Raw genomic sequence first — 27,443 nt, forward strand, 5'->3', positions numbered from 1 at the left:
CCCCCGCCCCCCCCCCCCCCCCCCCCCCCGCCCCCCCCCCCCCCGCCGCCGCCCCGCCCCCCCCCCCCCCCCCGCCCCAGATTGGGGGTTCATATCACATACCGACTTGACAGGGATGGAGAATGACCTCCTCCTTATTGCTCAGCTGCTCCGCCGCCTGCGCGCGGTCATAGCCCGGCTCGATACCCAGGCGCACGTAGACGTAAAAGCGCGTGATGAGGCCGGCGAGGCGGGCGGAAAGCACGGGGCCGTTAGATGCGGCGTAGGCGGGGCAGGGGGCGCGTCCGCCGGTAGCACGAGGAGGTGCGTGAAGATCTCGAGGCGGATCTCGGTGGGCAGGGCTAGGAGGAGACTGGCTTTGGGCGGCGAGGGCCCGTTCTTGTCTTGCTCGAGGCCGGTCTCTGGGATGCTGTGTTGTGGTGTTTCGAGCGCCGGCATGGTGGGCGTGATTGATTAGCTGGATCTACCCGCCTTCCCGACCTAAGTCTGTGAGTTTTCTCCTTTCAAATCCTGTTTTTGTAGAGAGGGAATAATACGGGAAGATCACTTACTGCAGGCCAATGAATTAATGCAACCTTCCTGCATGTGGCAGCTTGGCGGCGAAGATAAGAAAGCGCGAGATCTACATAAATAGGACTTGTGAAGCGGTCACCGCATCTACGAGCTGTATTTTTAGAAATGATCGGAAAATATGCGAGTCATTCAGATTTCTAACCCCGTGTATAGGTATTATTCATTCTCTAGGGGCGCCCTCGCTGTGTAAATAGCTCATTTTCCCATAAGACAATTGATCGTGGTACATATATGTACCTACCTAACATAATAAAGGAAATACTAAGAAAAACACCAAGGTATAAAGTATGCCAGTCCAGATTCAGTCTCATAAATAACCATTCTCATCATCCAAGAGGCAACGGATAATTACCTAGGTACCTAGGTAGGGTGCCTAAGGTTGGTTTCCTCTATTTGCCTTTAGAGGTCGACATATTCTTTCTCTGTTCTGCCCGTAAGCCCTCGTCCACCGCAACGTTTTCATACTCTCCGTTTAATTCCTTGATGTAATCATCGAACTTGATAGAAGTGTCGATGATGAGCTTCATCTTCGAGTAGTCAAGCTTGCAATTTGCCGGGTTCCGTTGCTGCTTTCGTTGCCATCGGGTGTACTGCCGCGCGTTCGTGATGGCGTTCCGTATTTCTCTTCCGTTCATCTTGAACTGGGCCAGGTTCTCGATATTATCCCTTAGGTCGGCGGCATCCATCTCCTGTTCCATGATATGATTAGCGAAAGACCTCAACCTCAAGCTGCTTTATAGTCGTAGTTAATATGTTGAATAGGCACCAACCTCTTCTTCTATATCCTCGAGACGCGAGATGAAATTCTTCCAGATCTCGGTGCGTTGGTAGAAACTGAGATCGCTATAGTGAATAGCCAACTGAATACGCGATTTGAATGCCTCGTCGAAAGTGCCGACTCTGTTGCTTGTTAAAATCAATATTCCCTCGTAATACTCCAGTACTCGAAGGAACACGGATACCAGGGCGTTTCGGTGGAGATCCTGGAGGCTGCGCTGTTCGAGAAATACGTCGGCCTCGTCAAGAAGGACGACACACTCCCAGGTCTTGCCGAGGTGCAAAACGGACTCGAGGTAGTTTTCAACGTCTTCCGGTTCTGTTCCAATATCGCCGCATGTAACGGGATAAAGGGGCTTCCGGGCAATCTCGGCTACACTCTCTGCTGTCAGGGTCTTACCCGTACCTGGACCTCCATGCAATAACATTATCAAACCGTTCCCTTTACCGCTGATGAGATCTGTCGACTTCGTGGTCTCGATCTGTTCGCTGACGAGGGCTCGAATCAAACTTTTCGTCTTTTCCTCGGGAACGAGCCTCTCGAAAGCTATCTCGTTCCATACTACATCGCCTATGTTATCGACCTTGAGGTCTACCCATTTCTTCTTCCTGAGGTTAAAGCCCTTGATCATCATAGGCAGTAAGTACAGGAACTCGGTTGAAGGCGGGCCATCTCGTTTCATTGCTCCAGATCCAAGATCATCCGTCCCTAAGTCCTCCTTGATGTTCCGGAGGGTACTATCAGAATTTGTTTTAGGTTTATGCAATTCTCGATATACTGCCATATCGATCATGTACCTTTCATCATCCGAGTAATGTGACTCCCGAGTAGAATCCTCATGGTATGAGACCAGGCACTTTGTACGACACTTCCAAATGCGTTCCCCCCTGCGCCGCAGTTTGTCTGCTAGGCTTTTGCCGGCAAAAGCTAAAGGACACACGCTCAAGCTATCAATTTCCAACTGAGAGTTGTTGTTGGCATCCGTTTCCCATATTAGTGCATCGTTATTACATGAAAACACACCATTGAAATTCCAATGACGGGCCATGAGAGTGTATCGTACTTTTGATGCCTTATCCTTTAGAAATATCTTGTTGGTATCTTCAACTAGTTCTTCGGTAACCCAGGAACTGCATAGAAGGCCCCTTACTTCACTAGCTTCTTTCTGAACCACCACATCACCGGGTTTAAAAATGTATTTGAAGCATCGCCTCGTAATTTTGCCGCTGTCAATGATTTTCTTGACTTCATTATACTCATGTCCATAGTGAGACAAAACATAGTCAAATAATAACCGGAATTGCTTCCCCTATGAGTGGTCTAACGACTTGAGGAATGGATCGATACCTTGTCTTGAGCCATGGTAAAAGGCTAGATACGGAGCTGAAAGCCTGTTCAAGTCCTGAATAGTAGCAGAATCATGACCTAGAGCATTTATACTACCCGTAGCGTCTCTAACGAAACCACAGAATTGTATGAACTTCATAAGAGCAGATTTCAAAGCTGTAGAGGTTGTCTCTATCGTCTCTGAGTCGTGTTTTGGTACGGATGATGTATTATTAACATCCTTTTGGCCTGATTCAGGGATAGAAAAGTCTCGGTATACGTCGAAGCACACTTCTGGATGCCGGTCCAGATATGACTGGGTACTCTGTATTGCGAGACTGCCTATCAAAGTGTCGCTGCTTTCATCATCACCCTCTGTCCACTGTGGTTGGTCAAGGTACATGCGAGAAGAGTTATCTGGAGTGTTCACGCGGTATATCATCTGGCATCTCGGCTCTGGTGATGGAAGCGCCTCAGTTGTGCGGGATTCTACCAGGGATGCTTTCAAGCTCTCTAGATTCCTTCTCAAAGCCGATAGATCTGCGGTACTGCATCCCTCTGGCGAAGCTGATACTTCTGATATTGAAAGAATACAGCTGCTTAATGTGGGATGCGGGACGAGACCTGCTCCTGCTTCTGAGTTGGTAGTACGGGTATCAGGGCCGTCGAGGCTTCTAAGCGCTGGGTTCTGCGTAGCCATATCTTGGTTTTTTATGAAGTTCCCTTTACGGGATGTACGTTTTCTTATGACAGGCGGGAGTAATTCTCCGTTATTGTGACTTGATATATCTTGTTGATCTTTGGATTCTTGCCCCTTTCTGACGGTAGGTAGTATAGCCTGGAATATTTGAGCTGTGCGTTGGTATACGCTGTCGCCGGTGCGGTCGGCTGAAATGGTACTCTGTACTTGCGCTGGATGCTTCCTGTGTTTGTATTTACGATCTTCTTTTTGTCCTCCACTGTCGTCGTCTTCCTCTAGCTGCTGGTTTCGAGAGGCCTGGTCCGAGAATAAATGCAAATATAGGTCCATAGCTTTTCTTTGAAGAGGAATTTAGATAGAAGATTGTTCTCTCGAATTAATTCCCCGCGTCAGAGTGAGTCATTTCCCGCCTTGGGCTGCCAGGTATCAAGCTCAGCTCCTCTCTCTGTCGCCCTATCAGTGAGTAGAAAAGTAGAGAGGAGCGTTACTGTGTACTGTACCTAAGTACACACGATTGTGACGTCGAACCCCCCTGTATATAAGCAGAAACGAGAGCTATCATTTGCTTATACGGACGAGTCGTATGCATTGCCTACCTGGTACCTACCTAGGTATTGATAGGTTAGGTACCTAACCTCATATTATGGTAAATCCAAGAATTTTGAATTCATCCTCCATTCTGTATTTGTATCTTCTATTGTCTCCGGTCTTTGATTATTTATAACTGATGGATGATTTTAGAAGCTGGTATACAGCTCCTCCTGGAGCAGAAATGTTAGTGAATACTACCCTCAACAAGATTTGGCATTGACTCGGCGCATCCATAGTAATGCCCAGAACGTGTTCAAAGAAGCTTTGGATGCCTTTTCAGCCGAGTCATCGGGAGATCAGTCGAAAAGGGAATGGATTGTCAACTCTAATCATAACGATCTTCAATCCGTCTTTCAAACAGTCATAGACGCCCGCCGCCAGTATGAAAAGGACAAAGGGGACTCGAAAGTTCGAAGGGCGCTTATCAGGGTGTCGGAGACGATACATCATTATGAGGGTATCATAGATGTACTCGTTTCATCGCATCCCGGTAGGTATCACTCTTCTCCCTTAAGCCTTAGTATAGCAACCTCTTACATTGCGTAGAATACGCAGCCTTAGGCTGGGGTGCCATAAAGTTTCTATTCGTTGTGCGTGAGAAGTTTCCTATCAACCCGATGAATCAGAACAACGTCTCATGCGGAAAATATAGGCCGTGACAACCCATGAAAAACTTATTTACAAACTTTCTACTGGGCTGAGCGACATCGCTGGTGTTCTGCCCCTTGCAGAACTCGTCAGAGAGTTATATCCTATACCACACATCAAGCGTGTGATCGTTGCCATCTACGCTCAAATCTTGGAGTTCCTACTGCGAGCGCTCAAGTGGTACCAGGAAAGCCGGATAAAACGCGCACTACACTCAATCACACGACCAGCCGAACTATATTGGAACGATATACAGAACACTATAGTTGCACTATCCAAATATATGTATCAATTGGCTGCATTTAGCAGCTATGCCGAGCTGCGAGATATGCACATGGCCGCGCTAGAGAGTTCCCATGAAAATAAGCAACGTATGGACCAGTTGAGCAACAAAATCGAGGAGTTACGGGCCTTGATTATCAACAGGCAATGCATTGGCACACCGGCGAAGATCCAGACCCGGCAGCGCCTCTCATTAGATCAACTACATCAGGTCCTCGGTGCTCTTACCTCAACTCCTCTCCCCGACCCAGTGGAGATACTCAAATCATCACTGGTCTCATCGGATAGATATCTCCAGAGAGCCTCGCACCGAAGGCCGGCGTTCTGGTTGAACAAGAAAATCCAAGACTGGAACAGTAGCCGGCTCTCTTCCTTAGTGATGGTGAAAGGGCCCAGTCAGGTACGGCTGCACATGCAGAACTTCTGTGTTCGATCTATCGCGATGCTTCGGGAGGCTGAGGTCCCAGTGATATGGGTCCTAAAAGGAACCGGTAGGAACGAAGCAACATCCATAGACGACGTGTCCACCGTCGATCTGCTCAGATATCTCATTCCCCAGGCCATCACCCTCAACAAGAAGATCCATACTGATGAGGATCTAAGTGCGCTTCTTGCGGCTTACCGTGCTGCGAGAACCGAGGATGATTGGGTTAATGTACTTGCATCGTCCCTTGAAGGTATCCCGCAGCTTTATATCTTTGTTGATGTTGAAGTATTATCCCAGCACCAAGACGGATTGTCAACATTTTGGCCTTCGAGGTTACTGAAGATGTTCGACGACTTCTCCGCGCGGAATATCAATACTGTTATCAGGTCGGTTATTCTGGCTAATATAGCGATCCCGGTAAATTGTAAATTACTGACTGGTAGCAGAATAATACTAGTAGGTTGTAGTACGCCTCTAGTTAACGAAGGCGAGGACTACCAAAAGTCATTGGTGACTGTAAGTGGTACAAGGCAGGCCCGCGTAACGATGAGAGCACCACGTCAAAGAGCTCCAAACACAGGTAGTCAAGGAGGTTTGGAATTGGGGTTACTGGCTAGTGGAAAGCAAGTTCGTCCTCGCGAAAGACAGTTACCACGGCAAAAGCGATGATGCTATCGACTCAGGCGCTTTCCAGTTAAGGTACACCCTATACACTTAGTGTACCTCCTGTGTTGGATGCCAGGTTCCTAACTTAAGGTGTCTAAGTTTATGACTGTTGCAAGGAAACAAGTAAGATTTACTATGTATGCCCCCAAATTTGATAATGCTTAAATACGAGCACCTAACACGTATTTCCCATGACCACTATTAGATCAAAGTACAGTAATGGTCCAAAACTATCCGACCCACCTCACCAAAACTCAGCCTTGACACTCTGCAATAGCTTTACGAATAAAAGTCATAAATATATGCTGTTAATTCTAGGATATAGATATCTGAAAGAACTAAAGCCTTTGTACCAAGCTCTTATTTAAAAACCCCAAAATGAGTAGAGCAATCCTAGTTGAAAGTTGACTCAAGTCGACCTTTTTTTTTTTCCCATACAAAAGACTAAGATAAGTCAACTCTGCACCAGGATACCTAACTTCACGGATTTTGAGTGCACCAGAAACCTTTGTACACAAAAGATGTATCTAACTCGAATCCCTACAAGTTAGATTTAAGCTTTTATTTTCATCACTTTTATTGGTAAAGATATTGCAGAGTGACAAAGTAGCAAAATGGTTGTTTTGGTGCAAATTTCTAGGTGGGCCGGGTACTTTTCGACTTTGACTATAGAAAAAGGGAAAAGCATCAGGGTTGATTAGACACTCCGCTTAACAGATCAAACATCTTAGACAAGGCCGGGCATCTATTCTAACTCAACTCTAGCCTATCACTCATGCTGTTGTTATGATACCACTGAAGAGTTAATTGTAAATGGGTCAGGAGACAATAGGGCTGCCTCTCAGAATAGCCGGTAGGTAGATACAACACCTATAAAAAGGGTATCCTTACCCCTAACCTTAGTATATGAATATACCAATAGATGCTACCACTACCATGCCACCTGCTAAACTATCAGAGATATATGGCGATACAGGGATATATGGAATATGTTGTGTAAAGTGTCGCCAGTTTCCTCGTAAGAGAATAGAAGGCCAATGTTACTACTAAGTTTAACACTAAGTTTAACCGAATAGGTACACTACATCACTACCTACCTACCTATATGACATCCATCAAGGGCATAAACCTCTACCTGACATAGACACTTACCTCTCAAGGTTTACCAAGCGTTAAACCCAAGGAAGAGGGTTGGGTTACGTATAGTTACATCTCCACTCGCGCTTCCAACTGGGTATTCAGATACGTGACTAATAAGATAGGTACCTACCTAGTATATATGCGCTGAATGCTCGTATGAAATAGTTTTGCCAATAAGATCTGGGAACGGGGTTTAAATACCCATTGCTTTGTCAAAGGCACCGCCAACAGGGAAAGTTTAACCTACCCCTTATATTATGATTTATGTCCGTACACCTCAAGCACCCAGGTGGGCAGCACATAAACACGACAATGCTTGTATCTGCAGATGTTGTGGGGACTGGGGACTGGGGACCGCGGGCTCAGACCACTTATAACATAGCCGCATTAATATCGAAATCAACTTACTTTACTAATAATAAAAATAGGCAGATAGACAAACGTGTCGTAAATAGTCCAGCCTTCCTGTTGAACTCACGCTGCCCCATAATTGGCCAGCGCATTAGGCGCGCGTGTCATTCGCGCCTGGAAGCACGCATCCGTTCACGAGGGTTCAAGTTACAAAAACGGGGTACTGAACTTACGTATACCAGGGCCAAGGCTACTTCACTAGCTGTGATTGGCTGCCAGGGGTTCCTTAGCGGTGTAAAATTGCCTAAAGTGGCAATTAGCTGTCTCTGGTTGGGTAGGGCTCAGGGACGCGGATTGGTCGGTTGGGTTGGTTCAGCAACTAACAGCTCCAATAACAGGTACCTAAACAGAGCAAAAAGACTTCAGCTCCTTTTTCTATTATCGATGACTCACTGACCGGCCCACAAAGTAAGCTTCGCTCATTCACCAAATTCATGTGCACTCGACCTGCCTCACATTAGTAAACAAGGGGGTGAGGGGAAACCCTGATCTGGTATATCGACTCAACGTCGAAAGAGTAGTTGTAATGTATGTGACGGATAAACGGGGACGGGGACGGGGGCAGGGAACGATCTCGTCTTTCTCTTTCTTCGATCCACACTTCTCAGATCTCAACAGTCAGTAACTCAATGCCATCTTGCACGAATATGAAGACAAAGACAAACAAACTTGCACTCAACAATAGCTATCGAAAAAGCTGGTGATTTTTTTTTCTTCTGGTTTCCGACTCGAAGCTTATTTGAAAATTCAATACTATCTGCGAGGTTGTGTTCTCTCAAAGCTCTCTAGCAAACTGCTTCTTTTGGTACTCGAAGTTCTTTGATACTCGATGGCGCAACACCTTTTCAGGCTCAGGTAAGTAGAAAACTAAGATGCCTGTGCGCTTCTCGTAGCTACTAAGTCGAAGGACAAACGGCGCCCGCTTTTCGACGGTTGCCAAATATCGTTCGGCGGGTTCGCGGGTACGATATCGTTGGTCGTAAAAACCAAGCAAAGACAAGAATATTTGAGTATGATACGGTCGGCTCGAGACGTCGCACGTAGTGCTAACATTGCCTTTTTTTTTTCTCCTCGAGTCGCCTGTCTTGATTCCGTGGGTGCGGCTGTAACCGCCACTGCCTAGCCATTATTTACTCTTCAACACCACTATGATTACCCCCCTGAACACCATTACAAAGAATAACGCACCTCCCTTGTTCATTCGTACACAAACAACTACCCACCTTACCAGCCCCGATATGTTGTGATCCTGGAAATGCATGCATTGTGAAAATAGCTTTTCGCCCGGGCTTTGGCCATCGTCAGGGTTCTCTATAGACTATGTGACTTCCAGATATGGATGTGGTATCACGAACTGTCGAACCTCTCCCGATGTAAACAAAGGAAATAGTTGAATATTGTCACAAAGGTTGTTTTGTAGTGGGGTCTGCAATGAGTGGTAGCTCATTGAATAGCTTCTAATTTAAGATGCCTTCCCACATTCCTGGTCCACCGGGACCACCGACTGCAGGGTGGATGGAAGGAATAAACGGCCGGGCATCGTACGAGCAGCACATCCGCTTCCGGCCTCCATTTGATAGAACTGGCGTCCGTTGGTTTCCCGATTCCGGAGTCGGGAGACCACAGGCCGTAACACCCGGACGTTCCTTTTCGTAGCACTGGCTGCCTAGAATTTCACGCACATTCTCTTGGAGCGAGTTATCGATTGACAATGGTCGGCTACGCTTTGAACCAGGCTTGGTAGAAGAGCGAGGCTGCGGGTGACAGTTTTGAAGCTGGGAATGGAGTTGCTGTAAAACCCTGGCAGCATTCGCCGTTTCGTCCAATTCACATCCTCTGGCCAATGGGGTTTCCAATGACATTTGCACCAAATCCTTACTGACCGGGCCGGTGTAAGATTCGGGAGAGGATGTAACACAATTCTCTTCGTAGTCTTCTGGCACTGAAGCGATGATTGTTCTTAAGCTATACCTTTCACTACACAACTTCGCGTATCGGCATCGCGCCTGAACATCCAATTTGGTGGACGGCGCGCTGGCCAATGACGAAGCTGATGAGATCGAGGATGAGCGAGACGTTCGTGACGAGTCAGATATCATCGATTCTGGCGAAGAAGCCGTCGAAATAGAATTAGCAAGAGACGAGCGACGTGTGAAAACGTAACTGAGAGGTGAGGAACTGAGAGATCCAGGCCACCTATCCAGGTTTTGCGAAGCAGTTACGTTTGCAGCTTGTGCCATAGCGTAACCCATCGAGCCTTTACTACTAAGGAGACAAGTAGCGGTACTTGCGGCGGGAGTGCTAAACCCAATTGATTGCGGTGTGAGGCGAGGAGTAGGAAGCAGACCTAGAGCCGGAGCGGGACGACCCGGAGTATTTACAGGAGCGGGTGCAGGCTCCATGACGAATGGAATATTGTAAGTCTTCGGCGTAGCTGCGTCACTCGTATACGTTAACTTATCCACCTGTCCGCAAAGGCTCGGCAGAGACGGAACCGGCGTCGAGTCCTTTGCTTTAATTGTGAGAGGACTTAGCGGAATAAGCTCTTCGATATTGCCCAACCCCGGCTCAAGCCGTAGAATCAAGTTCTTCCAATCTTGATTTTGTTGCTCTGAGATCTGAGAACAAACAGAACCGGATGGAGGTTGTGGTGGTGTGTGCCTCAGTACAATTTCCGTCCAACGCTTGAAGACATCATCCGTGATATGGAGCTTCCACTTTACAGCAATTAAGAATGCCATCTCATTTTGGTTAATTTCTTGTGTTGCGAGCCCTGAAATCTTGCTCCAAGCTCGCGCCGAGTAGTTTCGGTCTTGTAGATACTTGGAAGCAAGAATTAGAGCAGCAAGGAACATTCGACGACCACACTGCAGCACCCGGTTCGCATGAACCTCGTCGGGTTGCTCCATAGTGAAATCGTGATTAGGAACATGAGGTCTGATCAATATTAAATAATACAGCGCAACTTGCAACGTAGAATAGCTCGTACGTGAGCGGCGCAACGTTTCTTGGATAAAAGTCCGTAGTGGTAGCACGGCCTTGTTGCCAAGCTCCTGCCGGTGAAAAACGGAAGACAGTGGCCAAATTGCTTCAACTATCTGCGTCGATGAATCTAAGGGAGGGAGTTGAGCAAGAGAATATGGGTTAAAGGGGAATATATCGTTACTGCTTACCGACGAGGCTATCGACAAAATTGACCTTTCGATCGCTTTGGCGGACTAGAGACGGAGGGCATCCAGTCCTGGACGTCGCGCTGCTACTGGTACGGCGCGGATTCCTCCGGAGTTCTTGTGAAACACCGGCTTGTTGCGGTTGTCCTGGCCAACAGACAGGTGGAACATGGTTGCATAAAATATCAGATCGGGTCGGCATAGATTGCCGAGTAGGGGTGTAAGAATCGCATCGTTCTGATGCGTCGGAAGTGTATACGGAGATGGAGGTATCATCAGAGGCCTGAGATGAAGTTTCAGACCAGACCGAGGCTGAGGACGAAGAGGCGGAAGAGGCTATCGAAGAACTATAAGGTCCATTTTGGGAGGAATTGATAAAATCCAGCGAATCGTGTTCGCTGCACATCATCTTGGAAGAGTAGGAGGTAAAGATCTTTACGAAACTAAAACCTCCAGTCGCCCGTTAAGCAGAGTCAACCGATTAGATCGTTATACCGAAACAGATCGTGAAATCTTATCGAGTAAGAAGCTTCACAACAACATATACTGCTGTTATGAGGCGATCAAGAAGTCGGAGAAAAAAGATGGTTTCTAGACACAAGTGCTAGTAACCAGATTTTCACGAACGATCAAACCGGAAGACTTAGCGAGACGGACGACTGGAGTAGAGGAAATGGCTATCGCAAGCTGCATGTTGTGGTTTATTTGTTTCTACTAAGGAAACAAAGATTTGAAGGTAGTGACAGTAGTCGCACCAGCTAGATCTGCATCGAGCTGAGCGGCTACTGGACTAAAGGTAATACAGGAAAAGAAGAAGGGAAAGGATTATCGGAAGTGAGAGTCGGTGCGAGTTGCTGCGAGTTGCAGCGGGTTGCGGTTTGTCGCAGCGGGTTAGGATTTGAGACGTGTTATCGCGGGTATATCGTGTACAGTGTAATATCGTGTATGTTAATCGAATTAATCAACTATCGGAGTAGGCGCGACTCGAATAATTGAGTTGACGTCGGATTGGCTACAATTGGGGACTTGAGTTTCTTGTCTCGTCGAAAGCTGCGTGAGATCGGATTATGCAAGGTACAACATAGGCTGCAACCACTAATCTGCTACCGGCAAAGTGCGCATATGCGGACTATTAATCCCTTAAGATCGGTAGAAAAGTTGGGACGACTCCGAGTCCTTTTAAATTGAAGTCATACCAGAGGCGAACCAGGCGACAATGTATGTATGTATGTTTGTATGTATGTACGGTACGAATTCAAGAGGGAGCGGAGAGGGTCGATGAGTCGCGTGTTCCGAATCCAAGGATGAAAGACGAAAGTGAAGGCGAAAAGTGACAGGGTGCCCGTCTAGTTCTAAAGTGGCCTTTGGGTACCTATGTGATGACTCTTTTGCAGGTGTGAGGTGGCGAAGACTCCGATCATTACCGCTATGTGGGCTGTTGTACAGGTGGTCTTTGCTGAACCTTTTAGGGGGGTGGTAGGTGCTTTCCGAGGTACCTAACACCTAACTGAGGGCTGAGGTGCTGAAAGAGAAAAAAAACCCCGGACCCGCTGTAAGGTAAGCTAGGATAGGATGGCTTAGGTGGCTAGACTTGTGCCGACGAACGCAGGTGCCGAATATAGACTGTATAAAATGGGTCTCCCGAGTGACTCCCAACCTTGAACTAGCACGTTGCAAGGAAAAATGACGGTCACAAGCGTGGAAGCCTGGGAATGGGTCCAGATCCAAAAAAGAGGCAGTGGCGATTGACCAAAGAACAAAGGGCTGAGAGGAGATGGAAATTCTTTTTTTTTTAAGACGAACAATAATATCTGTACAATTAGATAGGCAACGTGAGTCGTAAATGATGCAAACGGCGTGTTCTTTGAGTGAGTAATCTCAAATATTCATGTGGCGTTGCGTTGGTCTAGGAAAAGGGAGGAATAATAGTAATAATTGTCGTAGGACTGTTAACTTTGCATTGGAGCGCAACTTTTTTTAGGTTTTGATATTTGAATCGCTTCGTTAAATATCTTCCTTTTTTCCCTTTTTTATTCTTTTTATATATTCTTTCGGATAGCAGGAGTGCAAGTCAATGCCACTGCGAATCGAAAGCGAGATAGTGGGAGAGAGTAGAGAGGCTTCAGAAGAGGAGACGCGAGAAATCGTTTAAAAAACAGTAAAATTGAATATAAAAAGGAATTAAATAGTAAGAGACTATTCGCTTTGAATATTGGTCTTTTACAATATTACTTGGGAGCAGACTTTCAAGAAAGTCGCCTTGTCGTCGTCTAGATCTTCAAATCGAACATTGCGGCGGCCTTGTTCGATAAGAGAAAAAAGGAAATGGGAAAAAGGTAGCCGACGCTTGGGGCACCGATGAGTTTTGAATAACAAAACACAACGTAAAATCCAGTCGGCAGCACACTGGGGGGATTAAGCTTGCTTAGGATATGGGCATAAAATCAGACCAGGCTTGGTGACTATGCTTGTCCCACTTTTTGTATCTCAGTTCTATTTATTCAATTGGATAAAAAAAAAAGGTTAGTGGAGTTAGGACGAGCCACTCAGTACCTAGATAAACTATGTGCAAGGCTGGGGGTATTTTGCCTTTTTTTTGCTCTCTTCCTCTTTTTGGTTGTAAAGACGCACTCCACATACATTAGGTATGCACTTCATAATGTACAAATCCCACCCCCTTAGCCCTAGATCGGGAATAGTCAATTCTCTTCTCGGTGCTGGCGCCTCCCTCTTATTGGACAGAGGCATTAGAGTCGATTCTTTGATTGGTCAAAGACATTAGAACCAATTTCGTGATTGGCCACGTTGGAGATATGCACCTAAGCATCTACAGCTGTACATGCGTACCTAATGTGCCATCAACTGCAGCGAGCAAGGATTTGGCTTGGACATACTTAACCTAGGTAGGTACCTACACCAGGTACACTAGGTACCATGAAAGGTACCTAAGCATCTGAAGCCATCCCCTCCAAAGGTTTTCAAAGTTTTGAAGGTTTCAAGACTTTGAATAATACCAGATTAGGAACAGGCTTTAGCCAATCCATCGCAACTAAGCCTACCGCTAAGGTGCCAAGGGGCCAGCAAAACTTGAAAGAAAAGGTAAGGGTAGCCTTCTGTTCGACAACGGGACGATGGCAAGTTAATGAAAGAGTCATCCATCATCCCCTCCGCTGCACCAACCACACCCTCCCACCACTCCCCCTCCATCAACACATCCCTCGTCATTATTCTCCTCCTCCATAAGTTCCTTTCCCCTTTCCCATTCCGTCTTGCAGCAAGCCTATCTTCTACCACTAATAATCAGCCAAACATGTACGTGATGATATTTATTAGCTGGACGGCCACCTACATTAAGCCTGGTGGCAGGTTGGTTTCGTCGCCAGTTACTCGGCCATTTACTACCATCGATCACGCTATATTTGCCGAGGAAATATATAGCTAGCTAGCTTCCTTAGTGGCCAGCTACTCATTAGTCCATAGTCGGGTATAGGTTGCGAGGTTGCGATTCAATTTCTATGTCCGCTTTGGCCGTGGCCCGCCTGCCCACCTTGCAGTTGCTACTCCTGCGAGGCGCTCTATGAAATCAGAATAGTAGAAAAGGCAGTCAGGCTCTATGCGAAGTTTGCTTCGGGCAGTTAGTTTGGTTCGTCGCCACCGAAAGGGCGGCGGCAGCGGGAGCGGCAGCGGGACTTCTTCACTGGCAGTGGTAATTCAGTGTAACATCGTCACTTTTCCCTTCTCTCAGGGTGAAGCCGACATGGCTGACAAGGGATGGACTCCAAATAACTCTGGAACTCTGGTCTGGAAACGTCCAGTGCCATCGCCTCGGATACATCAACGCAACCAACTCCCCTTGTCCAACACCAGCCTGCATGAAATTTTGATAAAGGGTATCCGTCACGAGTAATTCGTATTTAAAAGTTGCTGCTAACATTCTTTTTGAGCTAAATGTGATTGGGCCCTTGTCTTGTTTCTAGATGGTTTCCCTGCGCGAGACGAGTCACACACCCTTCCATAAGTCCTGTCAGCCTAGACATAGGTAAGTCGACTTTTGCCTCAAATCTTTATATGGTTAAGGTAGTTACATGCTTTCTCAGTCTCTATTACTACCTACTTTCATCTTTTTCTTGCAAGCCTTGTTTATTTGCGCTGTAAATAAACAGCCTGTGGTCGAGTATCTGCGAGATTGCTCAGTCGGGATTGGTGCAGTTAGTTACCGTACATCGAAATATTGTGTCATTGCTGCTTTGCTGCTTGCCACAAGCTGCTCTCTGCCACCGCGTAGACTGCCATTACTTGTTTCGGATAGGAGTCATCCGTATGGATCCCGTCTTTTGTAACTCAGTGGCGGGTCAACTTGCCCAAAATACACGTTGGCCCACCAGAAAAGCCGGGGTCTTCTATCGGGCGCAGCTCGGGCAAGCCTCGCGTTGCCTGGGTTGCTTGGTTTGCTAAATGAAATCAGCCACTCATTGTTTACGACTACGATGCTCTGGTCATATCTCAAATGACAGTTTAAATGCGTTGTATGTTTCTTGAGCAAGAAATGGATATTTGTGAGGTGACCAAACGCGAGATGAGGCGATGAGATGCACTTAGCAAGCCGTCTTAGCAAATCATCTTCGCTTTAATCCATTTCGCCTCTTAAGTGAGGTAAGTACCTCCCAAGAGGATTATTTTATGATATCTAAGATGCGTAATTGGAATCAGATCATCATGACCTCCCAGAATGGCGTCCACAAAGTGCCTATTCCACTACCAAGCAGGTCATTTTGCTATCCGCATAACTTTACCGAATTATCTTGTATATTCATTGAAATGAGTATTAGAATAATTCCCAAATTGAATTTATGTAGTCCTCATATCCGCCGAGAAAGATTCGTGAAAGGAATATTAGTCTTAGGTACTTATTTTGACGGCTCGTACCATAATAAAACAGCGAATGGCGTGCAGGCTAAAAGTATCACCAAAACAGAAAAAAAAAACCTCAATATTTTTTTCAGCTGAGAATCGAAACTGCTTCACCGCTAACACGCACAACTATCTGCCTTTCTCAAATAATATAATGCCTAAAGAGCTTACCGAACCTCGCCCAAGCACCGAGATGCTACGGAAAGCTTTTATCGTGGTATAAATATTATTCTATAGTATTTTGCGCGCAGCACACACGGGCGTAGAAAGGCCGCCTTTGCAAGCCTATGTCCACGGGTACTTCGTATGTCCTCGTTGCGAACTTGCTACAGTACTCTCTCCACTTATATCAACAAATTAAAACCTTCCAAAGGCCTCAGAACATACCACCTTAGGCATAGCCCAGACTATTCACCCAATTAAATTTGAATTTGATAATGTATCGTAGCAAGGTACGTACTTGAGGACAAAACTCGAGGCTGATATCTAAACAATTATCGTCGTTGGCTCCCCAATGACGACAAGCTCGTTTGGCGAAATCAGCCTGCTACGCTACCCTTTAAGCTACCCTTTTAGCTACCCTTCTAAGCGGTTCAGTTGGGGGATTAGAGGGGGTGGTTAACAAATAAGGTATGATTGTCACCACTTGCCATGCGCAATCAAATGTATCAGCAGGGATGGCGAGGCCATTGCGAAACAAAACCTCGTTTTCCGCAGATTTAGCCCTCTACCATGATCACACCCTTAACCCGTCGGCCAATTAAATACAATTTATCGCCCAAGCACCGCTGCGATGACTCAACTCGAATTTGCATACTTGGCTAAAACAAAGCCTTCGACTCCAATGATCCGCCAAGTATCACGAACCAGAAGAGCCCGGACTTAAGCGAGACCTACTTCGTGATCCAGCGCGAAATCGGAGTAACACTATCATGTACACTTTGTAAGATTGTTGTTTCGCTAGATGTTGGACGTGAAAACTTTTTCCACAGGTCATATCGGAATTTTATCCCCCAAGAAAACGTTTAGAAAAATTAGGTACTCAAGCACGAATCAACTGATGATGACTAGGCGGTATAGAATGGGTACGCAAGAGTCCTGGAGGCAAGTTTTGGAAGTTCTTAACCCCACGAGACCAATATCAGGTACTAATAGTATGTAAGGCACCACCGCTCAGGTCGGGGAGAGGCCAAGAAGAACAAGCGCGACGATAAGCCACGCACTTTGGGCACTCTAGTTCTTCTACTACCTTAGGTAGGTAGGTAGGTATGCGGTAGGGCGGCAAACCTTTCTTTTACAGTCAGATCAGAGTTTCATCATGAGACTCTCATAATACATAATACATAAGACTCATATTGGTCGACCAACTCCTATGAATTCATCATCATCAATTACCGCGCGGGTTCTTAGATGAGAAACCGTCATGTTATCAATATGGCGCTACGGTACGGATTATTGTACAATACAATACACAGAAGAGGGGAGACTTACGTTGGACGAGGTAACTGTATGCGCATGCACTCCGCTTTCTTCCGACAATTCCATTCGGCAGCTAATTGGATTCTATCTACACCAATGGTGGATCATGGCGTTTACGAGCTATACGTAATTAAGTTCTGAAGATGCGTTAACTACCTGCTGTATGTATGTACACCATATTCACATCTACATTAGAATATGGTAACAACTTCTTTCTGGGCATTTGTTTCGAGAATCAACTAAAATCCTTCGGCACAACGTGGTTCCTGGCCCGACATCGATATATGATCACATGGCACTTCGGTCGACCAGTAACTTAGAAATGGGTGAACTTCCAGACTATTTCGACGGTGGTGATATGCGCTGCTATTACTATTGCTATACACTACCTACACAGTACATGACAGCCCCCTCCCCCTTTAAAAAAAAACACTTCCGATTTATGTCCTACCCTTTCATGAGCTATCCAATAGAAGTCCGTCGGAACGGGTTAAATGAACATTCTGCACTGCCCAATCCCACCCGCATCCAATAACCTCTACTTTCGCCTTATGGAGGGGTTGATCCTCGTTGACAGTTCATAATTTCAGGTACATCATAGGGAGACACTTTACTCTTCCAAGATGTATATCCTACCTCACGTAACTTCTTGACAAGATGTAGACAATATCTCCGAGACATTTTTCTTCTTATTCATCGCCAGCGTGTGAAACATGGAACTCAGCTTGGTGGCATGTGTTCGTGCCACCTCTTGTAACCATAGCTCCCTAAACTATGTACAACACTTCTTACATCTCGCGGCTTTGACAGAGGCTCAGTTTTATCGATTACGACAAGCCTTATCTCCCAGGGCTGCTTACTGAGGGAGATAATTCAGGATCCCCTTGTGTATCTTCGCCTTCTCCGTCTCCATGCGTTCCCCGCATTGCTAGAATAATGGACTTGCAGGCAGCCCGGATGGGTCTTAAAGAAGCACCGCCTTCAACACAGACCAGACGATTGCGCGTTTCGCAGTTTTCGACGACTTCTTTTTTTTCTTTTTCTCTCTGAATTACGAGCAATAACATAATAGAACATCATATGATATAATATATGATATAACTAATATAATATAACTTATTGTTTTACTATATTTGTCATCCGGGAGGCTTGGACCCCAACCCATTCCGTCGCTCAATCATTAAGTCCACAACTTAATCCGACAAACCAGAGGGGGCGAGCCAAGCTTCCGGACCTAGGGACGGCTTTAGACGTCCCAAGATTTCCACATTTCGGCTACATTAACAAGCGCCGTAGGCTGTGTTTGACTTATTAATTTTTTTTTTCTTATTAATTTTTTCTTAAAGAGATTACGCTTAGTTATTAGGAGGGGCCCGAATCTAGATAAGAAATACGGAGATTTTGTCTCTTGCGCTCTCCCGAAGAGCCCGACCTTGGTTAGTTGCATCCGATGTAGGTTAGACTGAAGGCCTAATGAGGATCGCTGGCTGACAGATCACTTTAGGTACGCATGAATAACTCTGCAATGCTACAGGGTTTGATTAGCTACCTTTCCACTACCTCAAGGGGATATAATATTTTATGGCGGGGGTATAACGTGTTATCAATAGGGAATCATCGAAGCCCCAAAGCGTCTATCTTCATCAGGTGACATAATATACTTGATGATTTTTAATTATGGCTGACCAATGCCTCGTGTTGATAGGTAGCGTTAAGCAGAAGTACGTAACGTATTACATACATTTACATCCATACACACATGGGGAAGAGGCCCATGTGTTGTGTGTTGTACGTATTCGAACAGGTGTCTGAACAGATAATCCTAATCCTTCTTAATTTTTTAATTCTTTTTTTTTTTTCGATGTCTTCGATGGTCAAGTTTTAGAACCCAGCATATGAAGTTGCTTTACGGCACCTAGGTAGCCCCCGCGTGAATAACGACCGGTCTGTGCTTTGTAGTAAGCTTCGGTCCTCGTGTACTGGCTGTAATTCTGAGACGAAAATACCTAACGGGAGCGATCCAACTCCGTATCTCAGGGAAAACCCCCTTGGTAGGCAGCAATGAAGGCTCTCATTACCATCTTAGGAGAACCAAGGTCACCTAATAGATAATCATTGGATGGATTATAAAGGAGTTCAAGCCATCCATCTGAGGGCTGAGTCCTACGTAGTAAATATTTATTGGCCTGCCTACATACATAGCGTAGTATTTCTCCTATTTTACAGATGGCTGAGACAATCGCATGCGACAGCCATCTCGGTGAGGCGCCTTTCCATTTCACCACCAATTGTGCTAAAGCAAGAACCCCAACTAGTATAATCCAAATTGCTGCGGTGCCACTGTGATCATGATCCTATGGTGATGTTGCTGTGAGATGATATCAAATGTGTAACTTTCCTCTTTGCAGACCCAACATCATTTATTTCTATATTTACCTAGGTACCTAAGAGTAACAATAGCATGTTATACAAGTTGATGCGTACCTAATTTACCCCCAAGTTCCAATCTAAAGAATGGCCGAGCGTTATTCCTGATCTCTACATAGAGTACGCCCTGTCGTCCAGCCTCCCAAAAGATCCATCACCGGTGGCATCGCATAAGCCAGTAAGCTACTAGGTATATCTTCTATCCATAGCGTATTGGATCGCGCCCAAGGGATCAGTACGCACAAGGTACTGGACGGTGTACCAGCTGGCAAGGCAGGTAAAGTGAACGTAAGCAGGAATAAATAAAAAAATAAAAAAGAAAAGAAAAGAAAAAACCGGCGATACGATGCGATCCTTTTCAGCCCCGAAGTCCCCAGTCTTGTTTCATTCGGCTTGGTTCTCCCGTGTAAAGCGAGTGGCCGAAGCCAGAATTAGCACTGCGGCGAAGGCAAATATAATTAACACGATCTAATGTAGGAGCTAACTCTGAGATGCCGGCCAGGCACACAAAGCCCTACGTACCTTTTACTTACATACCTACCTCGGAACGTCAACCAGGACGAGGGATCGCACATACATACACGTACACGATACGCCCGCGCGAAACCACATGATCCCGAAATTATGCGGGGAAGTCATCGCTCATGCGCCGCAAGGCTCGCCCGTTGTTCCGCGAACGCGCTTCGCAACCCCACCCGCCTTCTCCCCCCTTATGATTCACAGCCCCACCAGTAAGCTGATGGACAGTATCAACGATGTCTCTCCCTAGTACGTGAGCCATTTAGAAAAGGTCTTCTCGGCTTTAAGAGGATATCGCAGCTTTCTCGCGGTCGAAGTTGACTGGCTGACGGAGGCGAAAGACATACGTACCTCCTAAGGTTAAGTATGAGGTAGGTATCCTATGTATCCAGTCATCTAAGAGATCAAGATCTAGAGGCTATCAGAGCTCGCGGGGAAGGTCTCTTGACTGGAAAACTTTAAACTTTGTGTATGGTTGGCTAGGAGACCATCGTGATCCTACGGTCAGCATCTACCTACCTACTAGGTAACCCTAAGATTGGTATGGGATCCGTTTGGAGGAATGAGAACGGGGCTTGCTGCCTAGCGGGAGTCCGTACGCCGAAAAAAAACTAACTTTTTCGGGGGGTTGGATACCTAGTGTGGCAATCTACCTCTCCTTGTGATCCCAATATAGGTGGTGATTCCATATTGCTAGCATCCTCGAGGCGGTGTACCCTTACCCAGACATGGAAGCAACGTCTATTCCATCCGTGACTCGATGCCGTTGGCAAAACAAGGGATTTGCACTAGGAGGGTTCCCTCGGGCCGAGAAATGTTTATGTTGCCTGTGTTGGAGGTAGCAGAATGTATCGCGCCAAACTTTGATAGAAAAGAAAAAGAAAAAAAGGTCCGGTGATGACTCACCAGCTTATGGTCTTAAGTTGGCATGAATTCACAACGACACCCTTGTGTATAGATTTCATTAAGAGTACTAGGGCTTGAGTCATACTGCTAGGCCACACGGCTGTGAACCGCGAAACGCGAATTACATATGAATAGGCTGGTATAGGTTATGAGTACGTGTAAGTGGCAACTAAGCACGTCTGTCAGCAATATCGCCATCTCAACAAATATTCTACCTTCGGGAGATATTTACTGTTGAAATGGAGTGCGTAGTTTTGGCCTCATCAGGCTATCAGGCATTCAGGTCAAACGCCTAGGTGAAATGAAATATTGGTACCTCACAAAAACAAACTCATGACTATTCCTGTGCTCTTTGACCATCTAATAGTGAGATCGAAGTAATCGATCATCAAGCAATTTTTATATTGGGTCAAGCTGTCTGATATTGATTTGCTTGTTTAGGCAGATACTCGTAACGACATACACTGGGATTCACGTTGATTCTTTCAAGCTAGCAATGTGTTTGTAAGAAAAGGTGCCTCTTCTTAGTCGTTCACTCTGAATAAGGAGCGTATGCCAGTTCTGGCACCAATATAACGTCAAGCTGCGAGATATAGTACGGTGTACCTCTGACATCAATGATATGAAATTTCTTCGCTTAAAAATGGCTGCCTCGTAATTATATCTTGATACATGCTCTGGCTATCATTAATTCGTGTAACATGGTTCGGATCCTAGTTTCCTCTGTCCAGGCCCTTCGTTTCACGATCCAATTCAGGTATTCCCGAGATAACAGGAACTCGGGCGCATATACCGTACAATAGACACCTTTTGATATTACACCTCTTCTCACCAGGCTCAAGCAGGACGCCATTCATAGTGATGGGCCCCCTTTGAAGGTTTTCCGGGATCTTCTCCCCTCACATTCGGTCTGTCGTAAGCGTGCGCGCCGAAGAAGTCCATCTCCGCCTCCATAAACTGCGTCGCTAGCATTCCTCCCCCGACGTACTTGATATACTCAAGACTAGCGCTGATAGCAGGGACGTAGTTATCCCACTCGATGGCCTTCAGCGTAGTCTCCTTCAGTGCATCAAAGTTCTTCCGTAGGTCGGCAGCCACCTCGTCGATCAGCTTCATGTTCATGATGGACTCTTCCGCGTTAAGCAGAATCGGCTCGAGCATATCGGCGATATAGTCCTCCTGGATGATGCAACCAGCTCTCCAGATCCGGATACACTTTCCTAGATTGACACCCCAGCCTTCGTCCTTCGATGCCCGCGCAATGAGCTCGAGGCCCTGGCAGAACGAGCACAGGAAGGACGCATAGACCGCTCTGCGCAGATTCTCAATTATACTGTACTTGTCCTTTACGTCTGCGCGCTGCGGCTTCGGAATATCGAGATTCTTGACGACTTTTAACCTTTGCGCCCGGTTCCCGCTAGCCACGCGGAAGAAGTGGCCAGCCGCAATCGTCGGCGCCGCGACGTGTCGATTCGCTGCGTCCATCACCGTCCAGAACAAGGTGCCCTCGGAGTTATCGTCGTCCTGCACGACCTTATCAAGAACGTCGTCCAGGACATATCCGTCCTCGCCGTTCTGGTCGCCCTCCGGTGTCTTCCTCTTCTGGCATATCTCCGCACCGATCTGGATCAGGTAGGTGTTCTTTAGTTCGCCCTCGGAATTCCATTTCTCGAAAATCTTCCCTATCTCGTCGTACGAGAGCCCGAGGGACTTGTGCAGAAGATTCCACGCTTCGCAGACGGCGGAGAGCATGCCGTTTTCGATTCCATTATGCACCATTTTCACATAGTGGCCGGCTCCGCGAGGACCTACGCATGATGAGTGTTTAGCCTTTGGCCGTGATCTAGGAGAGTGTGGTAGAGGAACGCCACGTATACCACTTACCCATATACTGAACGCACGGTCTGCCATCAACCGGGGACTTGGCGGCGAATTTCTCTAGAAGGGGAAGGACGAACTCAATGGCTTCTCGGTCACCTCCTGGCGACATACTTGGCCCACGCCTAGCCGACTGATAGCCACCACTAACCCCCATGCCGATCCATTTGACGCCTTTCGACTCTAGTTCCTTCTGCCGCCGTTCTGTGTTACGATAATTCTCGTTACCGCCGTCGAGTATGATATCGCCCTCCTTCAGGTCGTCCCTGATCTTCTCCAAGACCGAGTCGGCGGGCAAGCCGTGGGTGATGGAGAAGATGAAGATCTTCCGCGGCTGGGAATCCAAGCTCTTGGTGAACTTGTGGATGTCCTTGAAGTGGTCAATCTTGCCCTTCAGCGTCTTCGTCTTCTTGGCCATCTCGCGAGCTCGGTCGACATTCTTTTCCGAGACGTCCCATATGGAAACGTCGAGGCCGTGTTCGGAGAAGCCGAGGGACATCATCGTGCCCATGTTACCGGCCCCGACGATGCCTATTCGCTTAATTTGACTAATGTCTGGATTCGGGGCCATCGTATAGAGGTTTGAGAATTTGTACTGGGTATTATTTAATAGAAAATCGCTGTAAACAGTTAATACAGAGGTGACAGGTTACAAGCTGGTTAATAATTAGGACTTGAGCAATGGTCTATTGTATGTATTGTGTTGTACTAATGCCACCTTTCAAAGCTAAATACGATTTATTAACCAAAAGGTTCGGGAAGATGGAATGATTAATAAAAGGTATGTTGTCAAGTTATTTCCGATAATCTCTTACATCACCACTGTGCTCTCCAATGTCATCGCCGGTTGGGTCAATTACAACATACTTATGTCAGATGTTGTGTTATATCTTGAGATCAAATCGAGCTCCATCAGGTTTGCTACCATTTACGATTTAGTATTGCCGTTTATGTGACCACTCTGATACTAACATCTGTTTGCTCTCCTTCATTACACCCATAACGACATAGGGTTATCTATAGGAGAGCGGCATTTGAATCTAGCATTTGATGAGGTAACCTCAGATTGACCAATCAAACGCTGTACTATCAATCAATGATGGCGCTGCAGTCCAACGTGGTCAAAGCTTTAAGAAACCCTGGTAATCTCTTCATAGAAACATAGAAATATCTTCACGTTATGAATCTGTCCCAATATAAGTTCTACTAAAAATTATAAGTCGTACACTAAAGAGAATGACACCTCACAATGATAATTACACAGTTAATGTTTGATATCGTCCACCTGTCTGTTCATTAAGTAATAAAACAAAAAAGAATATGAAAGAAAAAAAAAGAATATAAAAAAAGACGAAAAAGAAAACATACAACACCGGGGATTCGCTGGTCGTCACCGACCCAACTACTAATCCGGCGGTATGCAGCTTATCTATGGGAGAGCGGACGGGATCCCGAGTTTTCTGCATCCTATGGTCGTATGTGATGGATCTGTCTGTTCAGTTTGTTTATATACAAGGTAACATGCGTGTACCTAATGAAAGGTTTAAGGTCTAGGTACTCAGAGGGAAGTACCTCTGTACATAGTATTCCATAGAACGCATAGGTCAGAAACTATGTACGCAGCCACACTTTTAAGACATAAGCAACGCTTGCCTTCTTATAGTTCTTATCACAGATTCAACTATAAATGTGGTTGTCAGCTTCTGATGTAGGATGGCGGCGTCTTCGCATGCCAAAGGATATGAAGACGTGTTTAGTGGGAGGACGTGCTGAAGGTAGATGTCCTGGAGTAGTGCTATAGAGGAAGTAGAACGAACAGCGACAAAGAACATTGAAAGTATAACCCATTTTGGTTGAAGGGGATGGAAACTTATGAAAAGAGCCTTGGCGCGTTTAGTGGTTAGTAGCCGATGTTGTACATGTAGTAAAGTGGTTAGCTACCTACCTCCTATGTTGGGATCTGTCTCTTAGATACGATCCTGCATTTATGTTGTAGGGAGTTAGGACTTCTCCAAGGTTGATACCAACCCGACCGACACATTATGCATATATTACCTATGTACGTAATTACGCGATAGTCAAGAGAAAAAAATAGGAAAAATAGTTGCGTTTCATCATACCAGTCTATTGCAAAACCAGAGATTACATACCATGGCCATACATGAAATTGCGAATTAGGAGCCTAGTATGAGCTACGATAGGCTCAAAACACCTAACTGCTGACCATCGGTCCTCTCTGAGAGTGTGCTGATTGCCAGTTGCAAGCTAAAAGAATATAATGTACAGAAAAGCCTTAATGCCTAATGAATCCTTAATCCTTTGCTTTTCGGAGATATCCCCTTTTCAGAAACTAATGGGCGTACACACATGTCAATTTCACCAAATCGACCCAAAAAACAGTCCATGGGCAGAAATAAAAGAAACTGATTGAGAACACAAGCGAGTTTAAGATGCCATGTAGGTGCTAGCATCAATACCATCCTTGGGGAATTCACTACACGATCGGTTAGTTTAATAAAGTAGATCACCTGGGGCGAGAATAACTTACGGAAGGGCGACCTCGAATCGCTTCTCAATTGCCTTAAGGACTTCTTGGTCTGCATCGGTGCTCACGAATGAGATGGCAAGACCCTTGGTACCGAAACGGCCAGCACGACCAACACGGTGGAGGTAGGAATCGGCGTCGGCGGGTAAATCGTAGTTGATAGCCAAGTTGATACGCTCAATGTCAATACCTCGACCGAACACATCAGTAGCAACACAGATGCGTTTGTTGAACTCCTTGAACTCCTTGTAGCGTTTGATACTATACTCTCGTTAGACCCTGTTAAGAATAAGGAAAGGGATGATTGTGCACATACCGTTCTTCCTGACTGACTCCGGAGTGCACCGAGATAGACGGGAAGTTACATTCGCGGAGCAACTTGTCTAACTCAGTGGCACGGATAGTGCTCTTGACAAAGATGATGACTTGGTTGAATTGCAACTCATCAAGAAGCTCATTAAGTTTACGATTCTTCTCTCGTTCATCAAGTTTGATGTAATACTGCTGCAGGCCGTGAAGAGTCAATTTGGTGTCTTCATCCACGTAGTGCTCGGTAGGGTTTTGCATAAACTTCTTGCAGATCGGCTTCACTTCGTCGGACAGTGTGGCAGAGAACATCATGACCTGCTTCTGCTGCGGAGTTGCTCGAAAGATATCCTGTACATCTCGTCGCATATCTTATATGGTTAGTTATAATATCATTAAGAACAAGGTATTTCGGATTCTTACCAATAGCGTCAAGCATCTTATCACATTCATCGAGGACGAAGATTCGAACGCTGGTCAAGCGGAGATACTTGTCTCGGACGAGGGCATTAAGACGACCCGGAGTGCCGACAATGATATGAGGATGGGTTTCCTTGTTCTTGAGTATTTCGGCGTCCTTCTGGATAGGCGTGCCGCCGTAGAAAACACCAGTCTTGATGTCTGGCATGTACTTGCTGAAACGGTTGTACTCATTTCGAATCTGGAAGGCCAGCTCACGAGTGTGGCACATGACCAAGACGGAGCACTCGCCAGCAACAGGCTCAACCTGTTGAAGGGTAGTGAGGACGAACACGGCCGTCTTACCGAGACCCGACTTTGCCTGGCAGATAATATCACCTCCGAGGAGAGCCTGGGGAATGCATGTTTGCTGGACTATAGGAATCGATCGAATGTTAGATAGGACTTCCAAGATTTTAGGGACGCGAAGGTAGAAATTCGACAAGGTCCGTCCATCATCGCAGCATCGGTCTTCTAGTATCTAGATCCACCCCTTAAGGCCCTTTCGACTGTTCCTCCAATACGTAGATAGAAAGGGCATGCACATGGCGGCACCAGCTTTCCAAGACTATACGTATTACATCGGCTCAAGTCCGATGTTTTTGCCCGTCGTCAAGATCAGGCAGCTAGGGCTTGTCACCCCAAGGTATTTCCCAGGCCAGACATGTCATAGGGCCAACGCCAGCTACCAAGACCGACGCGATAGGCATGAGTCTCTTAAGCTTTCGGTGCACTCTGATAGGATGCTCTCTATAGATCCTCACTTCACAGAAATCGAAAACATAGCTATGCGTGGTTTTTTTCACGCGTGCTAATCTTCCGTCTCTCCGACCACCTTTGTTTTCTTTATTTGCTTGCGATGTACTTGCGAGATGGACGGACGCTTGAAGGAGGGATAATTTTTGAAAAGGTTGAACGTGTAAGATGTAGACTAACCCTCCGATGGATGTTCGAAACCGCAATCGGCGATGGCGCGAAGAAGCTCAGGCTTCAGCAGAAAATCACGGAAACCGGTAGCATGGATACCGACATAGGATCCCTTCTTATCAATATTATTGGCCGAAGCAGCAGCGTCGGTCTTTTTGCCGTTGGTGGCGGTGGTGGTCTCGTTGGTTGCCAGCTCCTCGTCGGAGTAGTCGATCAGATCTTCTTCAGCAGACATGGTGATGGAATGGTGAGATTATTGCGATGGATACGTGTCGCGAGGTTTTGGTAGATTAAAGAGACGTAGTCAAATGAAAAGTAAGAGGAAACAGATAAAAGTACCCTGAAGGATGGATGAAAAAATAAAAAATTAAACT

The 27,443-nt window shown here is 46.2% G+C and overlaps 6 protein-coding genes across 6 annotated transcripts; 1 reads left to right on the forward strand and 5 right to left on the reverse strand.

Moving 5' to 3' along the window:
- Nucleotides 1-709: 709 nt before the first annotated feature.
- F4812DRAFT_465752 (uncharacterized protein) lies at nucleotides 710-3,707 on the reverse strand (the record flags this gene model as incomplete). The annotated part of the gene is made up of 3 exons (XM_047938481.1): nucleotides 710-1,262; nucleotides 1,344-2,596; nucleotides 2,699-3,707. 3 exons carry the CDS (start codon nucleotides 3,705-3,707, stop codon nucleotides 963-965), a joined length of 2,562 nt encoding a protein of 853 aa, XP_047788805.1. The 3' UTR covers nucleotides 710-962.
- A 397-nt stretch (nucleotides 3,708-4,104) lies between these two features.
- F4812DRAFT_465756 (uncharacterized protein) lies at nucleotides 4,105-6,043 on the forward strand (the record flags this gene model as incomplete). The annotated part of the gene is made up of 6 exons (XM_047938482.1): nucleotides 4,105-4,151; nucleotides 4,205-4,458; nucleotides 4,515-4,558; nucleotides 4,621-5,711; nucleotides 5,772-5,841; nucleotides 5,906-6,043. 6 exons carry the CDS (start codon nucleotides 4,105-4,107, stop codon nucleotides 6,041-6,043), a joined length of 1,644 nt encoding a protein of 547 aa, XP_047788806.1.
- A 2,019-nt stretch (nucleotides 6,044-8,062) lies between these two features.
- On the reverse strand, nucleotides 8,063-8,903 carry F4812DRAFT_80663 (uncharacterized protein). Its single transcript, XM_047939456.1, has 3 exons — nucleotides 8,731-8,903; nucleotides 8,212-8,657; nucleotides 8,063-8,142 (listed from the first exon to the last, which is right to left on the reverse strand). The coding sequence occupies exons 1-2, from the start codon at nucleotides 8,805-8,807 to the stop codon at nucleotides 8,318-8,320; spliced, it is 417 nt and encodes a 138-aa protein (XP_047788807.1). The 5' UTR covers nucleotides 8,808-8,903; the 3' UTR covers nucleotides 8,063-8,142; nucleotides 8,212-8,317.
- A 96-nt stretch (nucleotides 8,904-8,999) lies between these two features.
- F4812DRAFT_460763 (uncharacterized protein) lies at nucleotides 9,000-11,121 on the reverse strand (the record flags this gene model as incomplete). Its single annotated transcript, XM_047937745.1, has 2 exons — nucleotides 9,000-10,654; nucleotides 10,716-11,121. 2 exons carry the CDS (start codon nucleotides 11,119-11,121, stop codon nucleotides 9,000-9,002), a joined length of 2,061 nt encoding a protein of 686 aa, XP_047788808.1.
- Nucleotides 11,122-21,553: 10,432 nt separating this feature from the next.
- On the reverse strand, nucleotides 21,554-23,834 carry F4812DRAFT_80944 (6-phosphogluconate dehydrogenase, decarboxylating). The gene is made up of 2 exons (XM_047939457.1): nucleotides 22,839-23,834; nucleotides 21,554-22,762 (listed from the first exon to the last, which is right to left on the reverse strand). The coding sequence occupies exons 1-2, from the start codon at nucleotides 23,401-23,403 to the stop codon at nucleotides 21,792-21,794; spliced, it is 1,536 nt and encodes a 511-aa protein (XP_047788809.1). The 5' UTR covers nucleotides 23,404-23,834; the 3' UTR covers nucleotides 21,554-21,791.
- Nucleotides 23,835-25,277: 1,443 nt separating this feature from the next.
- On the reverse strand, nucleotides 25,278-27,304 carry F4812DRAFT_460766 (ATP-dependent RNA helicase SUB2; the record flags this gene model as incomplete). The annotated part of the gene is made up of 5 exons (XM_047937746.1): nucleotides 25,278-25,326; nucleotides 25,381-25,638; nucleotides 25,694-26,054; nucleotides 26,107-26,517; nucleotides 27,079-27,304. 5 exons carry the CDS (start codon nucleotides 27,302-27,304, stop codon nucleotides 25,278-25,280), a joined length of 1,305 nt encoding a protein of 434 aa, XP_047788810.1.
- Between the last annotated feature and the right edge of the window lie 139 nt (nucleotides 27,305-27,443).

Source organism: Daldinia caldariorum (genome assembly GCF_022478825.1).
Source record: "Daldinia caldariorum strain CBS 122874 unplaced genomic scaffold F4812scaffold_12, whole genome shotgun sequence".
Classification (NCBI taxonomy): domain Eukaryota; kingdom Fungi; phylum Ascomycota; class Sordariomycetes; order Xylariales; family Hypoxylaceae; genus Daldinia; species Daldinia caldariorum.